The sequence below is a fragment of the Pleurodeles waltl genome, chromosome 4_2 (genome assembly GCF_031143425.1).
Source record: "Pleurodeles waltl isolate 20211129_DDA chromosome 4_2, aPleWal1.hap1.20221129, whole genome shotgun sequence".
NCBI classification, from domain to species: domain Eukaryota; kingdom Metazoa; phylum Chordata; class Amphibia; order Caudata; family Salamandridae; genus Pleurodeles; species Pleurodeles waltl.
Window position 1 is genome coordinate 147069343 of NC_090443.1, and position 11963 is coordinate 147081305.

Consider the following 11963-nt stretch of genomic DNA (forward strand, 5'->3'; position numbering starts at 1 on the left):
CAGCCGAGCCCTCCACCGATACCACAGCTGAGCACCCGGACAGGGAAGCCGTGGCGGGCGGAGGGTGCCCAGAGAGCGGGCATGGACATGAGGGGGTACAGGAAGTCCTGTGTCACTGCTCTGCTGAGGTGCGCTGAGTGGATGGCGAGTATTTACTAGTCTCGTCATTCTGTTCACAAATTCTTCGTTGCCTGAAGAAACAAACCTACATAAGCAAATATATAAAATACACCTTATGGCGTGTTATGTGAGTTTTCCTTCAAGGGTTTGTTTTATTCTGGAAATATAACGTCTAAAAACACAAAACAAACCATTTAGTGGGTAAAATATACACATTCAAGGTGCTACCAGCCTCCCTGCAACGTCCCCTGCTCTGGCTGGTGTGGCAGCTACTGGTGTGGATCGAGGACTGCAAGGGGTGCAAAAGACACACAAGAACGTGCACACAGACACCCCCCCTCCACACACACGGACACACAGCAGCATGCCCGACTCCCAGGCGCAGGGATGTGCCCCACACGCAGATACACAAACACTTGCTTTGTTTTGTGTCGGCCAAAAGCTGCCTGAGCCACTGCCCTGCCCCTGCCTGCTCTGTTGCAGGGAGTGTGGGTGTTGCCGTCGCCTTTAAAGGCTGTCGGTGCTGTGTGGTGTGTGCCGTGCGCCCTGGGAGAAGCCAATGGCGGCCCCCGCTCCTGCCTTGCTATAAAGCCGGGGGAGCCCCAGCAGACGGGAGGAGAAGCAGCTTGGAGGGTGAGCAGGAGACAAGCCGGGCAGGGGGGAGGAAGGGGGTCGGGGCCACGTGACTCCATGGGCAGATTTATGGGACCCCGAATGCCGGAGGATCACGTGCCCCTGGCAGATTTCTTAATGAACTGGGCCGAGAGGACCTGCCCTCCCCGGCTGCTGCGCATGCGCCGGGGCCCCTGCCACGGCTCCGCCGGGGGAATCTAGGTGGCTGCGTGTGGGAAGTGGACTTTTTAAGAGCAGGAGCAGACCATGCTATGACGAGCTCGGTGCTCCTGCACCCGCACTGGGCAGACCCCCCCTTGATGTACGTCTACGAGCCCGGCCCGGATGAGAGGGAACCGAAGAAAGCCCCAGCCATGGAGGGACTGAGCGCCAACTGCCCCAGCAACCACTGTCGGGACTTCATGGCACACCCCGCCCTGGGCCGCGGCCCCCAGGGACCGGTCTACACGGACATCCCCGCGCCCGAGGCGGCGCGCCAGTGCCCAGCGCCCACCGCCTCCTCCAACGCCGCCCTGGGCTACGGCTATGCCCCCTTCGGGGGCAGCTACTACGGGTGCCGCCTGTCGCACACCCACAACGTGAACTTGCAACAGAAGCCCTGCTCCTACCAGGAGCCCGCCGAGGACCTGCCCTCCAGGGCCAAGGAGTTCGCCTTCTACCCCAGCTTCTCTGGGTCCTACCAGACTGTGCCCGGCTACCTGGACATGTCGGTGGTGCCTGGCATCAGCGGGCACCCGGAGCCCCGGCACGACGCCCTCATCCCCATGGAGGGGTATCAGCACTGGACCCTCTCCAACGGCTGGGACGGCCAGGTGTACTGCCCCAAGGAGCAGGGCCAGGCCGGGCACCTCTGGAAGTCCCCCTTCCCAGGTAGGGCGGCCAGGGGCGCCGGGGCAGCCTTTCTGCACCTGTGTGAGTGTGCCAGTCACGGCCTGCCAGTCTGCCTGTCACTGTCTCCCGAGCGCTTTCTCTGAGTGTGTGGTTCACTCTCTCTCACTAACAATCTCCCTGTCTCTGCGGCTGCTGAACTCTCCCATTAACGAATGGCACTCAGTGTCAGTATGTCTCAGGCGCGCTCTCTGTCTGTCCGACAGTCTCTGCTACTCTGCCTGAAAGGGTCTCCTCGTTCTCTATGTACCTGTCTCTGACTCCCTTCCCCTCCTTCTCTCCCCGTGCTCTCTTCTACCTCAGTGTCTCTCAGCCTTTCTTTGCCCCTCTTGGGGCGCCTTTAACTGTCTACCTGTCTCTACCAGGTTGTTTGGGCACCACTGTCACCGAGTACACGATACTCTCAATTTAATTTCCAAAATGTGTTTATTCATCTTTCCTCAGACAGGGCCATGTCTCTCCCCTTGTGTCACTCTGGCTGAGATTGTCCTCATACGTCGTGTGTGCATATGTAACCCTCTCCCCCGTGCCCTATCTATCTATCTATCTATCTATCTATCTATCTATCTATCTATCTATCCATCCATCCATCCATCCATCTATCTATCTATCTATCTATCTATGCCCGTGTGTCGATCTGTCCTTTCGCTCTCTTTGCTTTTGCTGGCCGAGCAGGTAAGGTGTCTTTGCAGCCTCTGCCCGGGCTGGTGCCATGCTCGCTTGGGGCAAATACATGTGAGACGCAGAAAGGTTACAATCTTAATAGGCACTGAGGAGGATTAGGGGTTAAACGATCCTTTGTCCTCCGAAAACAACCACCAAAGCCCCCCCTCGCTTGAATATCTATGAGTTGTCTCTGTGCTGCCTCATGCCATGTGCACGAGTCTTGGCGCACTGTGCAGTCTGCAGGGGGGCACAGCGCTACCCTGCGACCACAGAAGCCGCATGAAGTGGCATCATACCCCCACCCCCATCCAGCGGCCCGGGCATGGGTCTGGAGGGGGCGCACCACGGGTCGTGTGCCTCTGCATCGGGTTGTGTGTCTTCAGTACACCGGCCCTGTCCAGGGCCAGCGCAAGGCACTGCTGTAACGCCATTTACACGGGTTGGAAGTATGCGGAGCGCCCCGCACCCCGAATCACCCCAAAGCCCAAGCATGTGCTGAACGTGGCCATGTGCTGGACGGAGAGCCTGCGTCTGATGCTGATGGGAGGGCGCGAAGGGGGGCATCTGAGGACAGAAGGACACATCTCGCGAGAAATGCGAGTCAGTGCCCAGGGATGTTGTACTCTTCACGTCCTGCCACTCGCTAGAGGCGGCCGCCCTTCTCCATAGCTGCGGCAGCTCTCCCTGCGGCGTGCAGATCCGTACAGCTTGGCGTTGCAATGCCTAGATTTCCCAAAGGAACTCTCCATATCCATAAAACAATTGCGTATTTATTGCTATTTTCACCACGCATACACGTCTAGTTCTGTTTTGTCGATACAAGTTTAGGAATAGAGATAAAGCTCTGTACCTTTCCCCCCTTAGGGGATAGACTGAATAAGCCAACAGCACAGAAAAAAACAAAGGTTCCCTGAATGAATTCAAGCGAAAGGCCGCGGGCATACCTCTAAATAAACACACAAACACGTATACAAATACCACAAGTATCTGTAAGCCACACATACGCGCAGACACACATATCGTCTGTGTGCAGGCATATGTGCACTTATTTGCATGCGTGGTTATGTTTTTCTGTTTACACGTGCACGCACATGTTCTTCAATGTGTGAATTACTGTGCAATCACATGCACATATTACGTGTGTATACAAAAAAAATCACGTATACATTCGCTGAATACAAATTATTCTATTTTATAATTTTACAGAGTGTGTGAAAGCACAAGCTGCACTTAGCAAAGAAAAGAATTATGTAAATATAGTTCGGACAGAACACTGTTGACGTGTGCAGACGTGTGACAGGTATGTCTTCCTCGAAGCATGGAGGCGCCTGGTGTGCTCGGGAGCTGCTCTTCGTCCGCATGGCCGTACCCTGCTTGTCCCCGTGTCCAGTCCACACCCGGAACTGGTATGTTTTCCTCAGCAGGGCCGCGGTAGCAGACCCGATCTGTTGAACTCACTTTACCCCATGCTTTGTCGGGCGCAGTTCGGGATTTTAAACCCCTTCAGTCGCCTGCAATGGGCAGGTGTTTTGGGTAGAAAATGTCACCCAGTGTTTCCAGGCCTCGGCTTCGGATCCTTTACCTCGTCGGTTCTGCATTGTTCTTCGCAGAACCGCCTCCCTCTTCCACACGTCCGGCATTTAGGGGTGTTCAGGTATTGATAGGTGCTAATGGGGAACCTGTCGAGCCGCCCCTCTAAGAAAGGGGGGTTTCCCATGGACAGCATCCATGCCAGCGGCGCCGCCTCCTGCAGCCTTCAGGGGCAGTGGGTCTTCTGCCCGTGCCTGGCCTGGAACCGTGGCCGGGGTGGATGTCAGCTATACACGGAGTCTATACATTGAGGGCTCGTGACCCAGCCCGATGCCGGGCACAGGCGAGGGCCGCATTGCGCAAATCCGCTCCGTCGGCGGCCGCTTCCGCCTGGTTCCGCACATCTCTCTGCCAGGACAGGAAGGGGCACAGAGGGCAGGTGCCGCACACTGCCGGGCATGGGTCCCTGCCACTCTGTGCTGGGTACTGGGGCCACGCGACCACAGCATGCCCTGACTGCGTGTTCAGTCACCAAGGGGCCCGGCCTCTGTAACATGTGCAGAGCCAGGCATGACTGCGCTGTGGCATCGTGTGTGGGGATCTCCAAGCAGCGCTTTATATTTTTGCTTCATTTTTCATATGCAGCCCAAACAGGGATGTTGTCACCACTAAGATTCCCAAACTGCCAACGACCGCCCGAACCCTGAAACCCTCCACCTCCCATACACCGATCTCTTTGTTCATCCAAAGCATGTCCGTGTGCCCCCCTGTGTTAGCCGGCCCCGCCCGGCTGCTGTCACCCTCTCACTGCCGTGTCTCTGGGTGGAGGGCGACGGTCACCTGCCTACCCTGGAGGTTCCACACCTCTCTGACAGGGGTCCCTGATTCACACAGGCTGCCCTCGGCATCGACAGGGCGCGCGTCGCGGTGCCTCTGCACACCTATAGGCAAACCTGTTCTGTTTGAATTCAATCTCTCTCCCCCAGATCCCTCTCTATATAAATAGTAAAGATAAATTACTTCTCCAACCATACAACCTACACAGTGTAGGTGCTACCCATTTAGGCACGGGCTTTAGCGCCGCACACAGTGTTTATAATTGTTGCAAAACAATACAATATTTAAATCTGTGTGACTCTGCATCCAGCTATATACAGCAAATGTTCCTCCATCGGTTTTTACCCCCCCCCCCCGTTTATACATTCTTTGTGTTTATCCTGGTTTCTGCAGAACTATGAAGTCAAAATGGAAGGCAGAAATGCCGCACAATCACTATTGCCAGATAGATAGATAGAAAGATAGATAAATAGATAGATAGATTTCCATTAGCAAAACGTGGTATGTAGGACAAGTCCCTTTGTTTTTACATAACCTTAAGTGGTTATGATTCAAACAAAAGAACAGCATATTTCTTTAGTGTGTGTTGTGTGTAGTATGTTGTTCAAAAAATGTAAATATCATTCAGCCGAAGAAACCACAGATTCCTCAACCAGGCTCACTTTTGTAGCCTAAAATGCAGTACACTAAAACCCACATTTTCTGTAAAATACGACAAATAAATAAATTCATGGATCCCTTTGCAATCGGAATACTATTTGAAAGCTATATCTAAAATACAGGTTTTCTCTTAAAATGAGTGCCCACAAGCCTCCATAGAGAGGTTTAACCCGACCCATTGTTTCACCCGCCTTGTACCGATGAATCTGAAACAAAACCAGAGCAGGTAGGTTCCAGCAGTGTTCATTTAATAGTGAGCACTGATTGGGCTGGACTGGGTGGGCTTTGGTCTGTACAACATCCCCAGTACCTACCTTTCGCAGGCAGAACACTTTAAAAAAAATCAAAGCAAAGGGTGTTTTTTTTCTCAAATTGCCCGTTCTTAACTACACGATTCTCCTGGTCTTTTAACTACACACAACCAAACACTCTAGTATTTCACTTACAGTTTTCACTAAGCCTCCTGCGTTTGACACCAAACCTCTTTTCAAAATAACTAAATAAAAATAAACAAATAACCATAAAAGATACTTAATGGAAACCTGAGGTATGGGGTCCTATATTGTCGCCTCCGGGTTCTGTTGATATTTTACTAACCAGTCAGTCTTCGGCCACGTTTTTGGTGTGATTAGAACCCTTGTATGGCAATATGGGACCATATTACATGAGCCCTGTGGTAGATTGTGAATTTTAGAAAACACACAGGCACGTTCTGGGAGCGAGAGCGCTCCCCGGCGAGAGAGAACTCGAGGTGGAACTTCGCACGCTCCCACGGTTAGCAGTATTGGGAAGGAAGCCCGTGTTCTTGCTGATTGATGACTTTGGCCCATTTAACAAATCTACCAGCACCTCCTAACGGCCCCAGACTGAATGTATTTACTTCACAGCCGGACTGATGGCCTTGAGCTTTGACTGAGCTGCACTCCTGGTAGGACCTGGGGTTTCGGTTTTTCAAATAATTTTCATTCCCTCGATGTCTTTCCATACAATTTCCCGGAAAGGTCGCCCATGCAGCCAAGGCTGTCTATATACATTTTTGTGACAGGCCCTACTTGAAGTATCTGAAGGTAACATTACACGTCGCGTGCGTCTTTGTATTCGCTGCCACAGTAAACTAGACATGGGAAGACAGGTAAACAGATAGATGGTCTCGGTGCCTGTCTCCTCACGCCACGCTGTCTGTCTCTCCCTCGGTCTTTATCCCCCCACCCGTCGTCGGCCCTCCTTCCATGGCGGTGCTGCCTTCAGTGCGCTCCTAAGTCGGTATAACATCTAGAGGTCATTTCAAACGAGGCACCCGACGCTGAAGGTGCGCTTTCTATTTGGCAGTTCTGTGAGGACCACACTCTGGCGCGTGTCCCGGGCGCCTGCAACGACCATACAAGCTGGATTTGTGGTTTCCCCTCAGCAAGTGCCTGGCTTCTTCGCAAGGTTGGAAGGACGCCTTCCAAAATCACGGTCCTTGCATTGCAGAGTCAGAGTACTTTCCGTTTGTGGCATCAGTCAGGATTTAGAGTAGGGTTTGATGGCCTGGAGGCAAGGATAATGCGGGCTAGTAATACCGAATGAATCCCACCTCTAGGCAATCACAGAGTTTGGTAGACTAAGGAATTAAAGGGCAAAGAAATACAGTTATTTGTCTATGATCACATAATTAGTACCTGTGGTTCACCCCAAACCTCCTGGTTCAGAAGTCTGAAAATGAATCTAGTTTTTACTATAGTATTATGGGCGTAAAGCAATGATGGGTCAGGGAGGGGGTCAACACAAATGCTCCAAGGGCAGAATTACAAAAAAGTTGCACTGCTAAATGAGCAACCGGGCATATTCGCGTGTTACACTTCTGCTGTTTCTGTGACAAAGAATGGAGCGAACTCTATTTTGCCCCTTTGTATCACGCCTCGAACTGAGTGATAGGCCAGTGCAAAATTCACAAAATCAGTTTCTGAAAAAAAATGAGAAAATTTGCTAGACATATCTGCAAAATTATGCAGGGGTGCATTAAATGGTTTGCCCCGATTTCTCGGGTGATTTTCTATGCGAGGGCTTCCTTCGGGTAGAAAAGTAATTAAGGTACCATAGAAGAATCATTCAAGCAGTAAATGTCTCTCAGGGATACATTTTATTCTCGAAACAGTCATCCTTGTGCCAAATTCACACGAAATTATGATAAATGGTCAATATCTCACACATTTTGTGTAAGGCTAAATTTGGCAATTTCGCAGGATAGGGTCGCATAATTAAAATACATTTGAGCCTACAGGTATCACATATTTTAAGGCTCTCGCCTTTTAAATTAAAAAGTTTCAGTATCTGTCAGACAAAGCCCGTTTATTGCATGAGATCAAAAACAGTGCAATATCGGTTTGCAACCCGTATTTTTGGTAATTGTTGTTCACTACCCGGGCTGTAATTGCTACATTGTCTAAGGGACAGATTAACTGAATAACAGGCAAAATAAGTGTAAATTCTAAATACTGGCAAGATGGCTTGCTGAGTTAATGCTTGTTGTTGACATCCACGGATCTGAAGGCCACGGTGCGGAAACTTACAATGCATGCTCAGCCTCGCCTCCTTCCGAGGTGGTACCTCCAATACCACTAAAGTAGTTAGCATCAGCGCCTCGTGTTTGTAGTGCTTTAAATGAGCAGCGCAAGGCACTACATGTTAGGGGCTTGAGTCTGCCCAAGCCCATACTGACTCTCACCGGTGAGGACTAAAAACGCCATGACTGGTCCTATGAATTTGCAGCGCTTAGAGCTCGCAGGAGTGCAGCATGAAGCACTCAGGGGAAGACCACTATCAGTGTTTGCCGAGGTGTAGCCGCAGTCTGCGGGGCCTGGGGTCGCTGTCTCTTGCTCCAGCCTCTGACCAGCCCTTGTCTCTTCTTCCCCCCACAGACGTGGTGCCCCTGCAGCCCGAGGTGAGCAGCTACCGGCGGGGCCGCAAGAAGCGGGTGCCCTACACCAAGGCGCAGCTGAAGGAGCTGGAGAAGGAGTACGCGGCCAGCAAGTTCATCACCAAAGAGAAGCGCCGGCGCATCTCGGCCGCCACCGGCCTGTCCGAGCGCCAGGTCACCATCTGGTTCCAGAACCGGCGGGTCAAGGAGAAGAAGGTGGTGACCAAGACCAAGAGCCCCCTCCTGCACCCCACCTGACAGCGCCGACTTACCGAGCACGGACTGGTCGCAGCAGGAGCTATCCTCGAGAGGCGCGGGGGTAACTCTGGCTTCTGACGCCCCCACCCCTTCTGTGAACTGTCGCGACGCCCCCCCCCCCCCCCTTCTGTGAACTGTCGGCGACGCCCCCGTTGCCCTTGTCGGTTATGATCTTGTGCATATTTAAATATGAAACCTTCCTGAACACGGACAGCGAGAAGCAGCGCCAAAGACGCTACTTGTAAATGTACCCGCTGCACAGGGACGTTCCGTGCTGACGGGCACTCCAGGAAAAAATCACTCTTGTGCAAAATGTACATATAAATCTTATGCATTAAAACATTGATAGTAAATCACCGTATTTTTTGTTGGGTTGGTTGTTTTTTATGTTTATCTTTTTCATCACGGGACAAGGAGAAGATTGTTTTGAATAATTCACTCTGGCGAGCGAGTCTCAAAAGCATGATTTGTGGATGAAACTGTGCTTGAAGGGTTCTCGGACGTGAGGAGCCTCTGCGGGTCTGTGCAGCGCGAGGACAGGCGCGAGGCCTGGTCTGTTCCCCGGCGGACTCTGGGATTCAAGGCCACTTCCTGCCGCCGCGCGCTCGGCTGCACCGGATATAAAACGCGTGTTTTCAAGGGACCCTCTTCCAACGTCTCGCCTGACGCAGGTGTGAACGGATCTGCAGATAGCAGTATCTCCCTCTGCAAATGTTACAATCGCAAATGTACCCAACCAGACCTCAATGAAAAATTAAATGTTACCTGTGAATGTGTGTATGTGTGTTTTTTAAACAGATTTGCTGTTTCCACCCACGGATAAACACACAAAGACACGCACGTAAATCTACAGTCTATGGTTTCACAAAGAGGCAAGTCATCATAACTGGAAGCCTTTATGGCACCGAGTATAGAGCAGAGCACAAAGAGTTCGGAATTATAAAAAAAAAAAAAAAAAAAACTTCCATTCATGATGCAGGAGTGAGTGAAGAGATGGAAGTGCACTGAGTACTATTTAACTATTTGCTAATGTTCAACTGTTAAATATCGGCGCGTACACATCAAATACAGCGGTATGTTATATAGGCAAGTGTACGGTGCAAGCAATTCTTACAATTGCCCAGTGTGGGTAGGGCCATGAGTCGGGAGAAGCAAGCTTCCAGTGGGTGGATGTGTCCCCCTTCCCTCAAGAAAGGTGTTAAACAACATATTGCTAAATGTAGCTATGGTTTATTCCTTGATGTCCTGTTGATTGCACCACTTAAAAACACGGATATTTCAGCAGAACCAGAGCACATTCATCACAGGGCTCTGGAGTGAGCACTGAAAATCCGACAGTAAAATGCTCACGAATATGCATTTGCACTGTTGTAATTCGATAATGTATTTGCGTTCACTGCTACACTTTCAAACAACTTTTATTGGTTCACAATTATTTTCATTGACATGGTGTGGATCGATGTGTGTGTGTTTATATTCCATTGTCTACCAAGCACTGGCTCTCACTTAACTGTCCAGCTGTGCAGGTGGACCTTAATAGGTGACCAGTTCTAAAACACCATTTTGCTTCTTATGAAATGACAATACAGGAGGAAGGCAGAAGGCTGAGCTGGTTGAAACCACAGAAACATCGTAGGAGCTTAACACATTAATGGAAGGATTGTATATACCCAGTACATAACCAGACAGGAAAAAGAAGGGTAAGACTAATTCAAGAGAAAACAAAATAAGAATTTAGGGCTCATTACTTCCGAAATATAATGTCTTGTTACCGCTCACATCTGGTGCCTGCATAAAGGAATACACGTGTGTGTGTATATACACACTCCACGGTTTATGCAGGTGCGCCTAACAACACCAGAGGTAAGCTTATCAACGTTTGGATTTTGGGGATCTTCTCCACTTTAACCATAACTACACAGTAGCTATCATTGACTGTTTAATATATTTATGTATATGTATAAAGGAAACACGCTGCTTTATTATCTAGCTTTTGGTCAAGAAAAGTTACATTTATAGGGAAGTTTTTGTGGCCAGAATTATAATTTGATATGTAATATTTAAATACACAAACAATCCAAAAACACATGGGAATGAGGACACAACCCAAAGGGTTGGAAAATACCCCGATTCCATCATTCTGCTACAGAAGTGGATCAAATTTTTGGCATCCACACACTCATGTCCACCAAGTTTGGACCACCATCATATGAAACTCATGGATTTCAAATCTGGTTTGCAGTTGCTCTCCATGGATTTCTGTTGAAGTGTGCGTTTAATTTTTGCAGCTATAGTGAGCACATTCACTACACTTTGATGGAGCTCTGTACACCTAAGAAAGTATTACAAGCAATAGCACTAAAAAATCCCGCAAATTCACTGGAAAACTAATGTTATGGGACATTGGGATTGCATGTTGTCAAGCTATTTAAAATAAAAAAGGTGACCATTGGCCTGTTATCCTATTGGCACAGCTGGAGAAATAGACAGAATCAACCTTTGTTTTGGAATGTGTTTTGATAGAGAGGTAGTAATGATATTGGCTCGTTTCAGTGATGGGAGTGTGTGTGAACATTTGTAAATACATAAGAGTCTGATCTACAATGGTTTTGGTTGAAACTATCAGTGCACAGTGAAAATAAATATGTCCTAAAAACAGAGGTTAAATGGAGCAACTGTACTAATAAACACACACTTCCACATGTATTACTAAAGTGCAAAGGTCAAAGTTTTGTTTATTATCGCAGTACGGCAAAAATGTAATTAGAAATACACTTTTTACTGTTTCAAAGATTGAATGTAACAATTGCTTTAAATAGGGAAATAACGCTCCTAACAGTCAAAAAGCCTTTTCAATGTGATTTTAACTTACTGGACAAATTTAACCAATTGGATAGTATTACTTTACACGGGTAAACAACTCTCTTAATAATCACAAAATATTTTGCTTTGTGATTTCACCTTACTGCATACATTTAAGCACTCACATCCTGATTTTGGTCAAATACCTTTGTTTAAAATATATACACAACGAAAACATGTCATGTCGGTAATTGTGTGTGTAAAACTCAGTTGTCTTCAAAGTGCAGCACACAATATCTTGCGTCAAAACAGGCACATCTAACTAAATCATTGGAGTATGCCATCACTACCACAGCATCCATTTTCTCTACAGATCAAATGTCTAAGCATTTTTGTAACAAAACTGCTTGAAGCGTCCTTAAGGTGACATGTTTTGTGCTCTACAAAACACCTAAAAGAAATAATAAATACAAGAATCCAAAATTGTACTTATAATAATTTTCTCTGTCAGCTATGATACCTTATGTGCTGCAACAGTTTTCAGACATAATAAACAATTCTCTATGCCATATTCTAAAAATGAAAAAGATTACAGTATATATGTAGCAAAATAATTCTGAGGGCACATGATCCTACAAGCGAATGCCAGTGAGGTGTGTATGTCAGTTTA

General features: G+C 48.6%; 1 protein-coding gene across 1 annotated transcript; it reads left to right on the forward strand.

The window, feature by feature from the left end:
• Positions 1–723: 723 nt before the first annotated feature.
• On the forward strand, positions 724–9263 carry HOXC13 (homeobox C13). The gene is made up of 2 exons (XM_069230987.1): positions 724–1623; positions 8235–9263. The coding sequence occupies exons 1-2, from the start codon at positions 1005–1007 to the stop codon at positions 8489–8491; spliced, it is 876 nt and encodes a 291-aa protein (XP_069087088.1). The 5' UTR covers positions 724–1004; the 3' UTR covers positions 8492–9263.
• The last annotated feature ends 2700 nt before the right edge of the window (positions 9264–11963 follow it).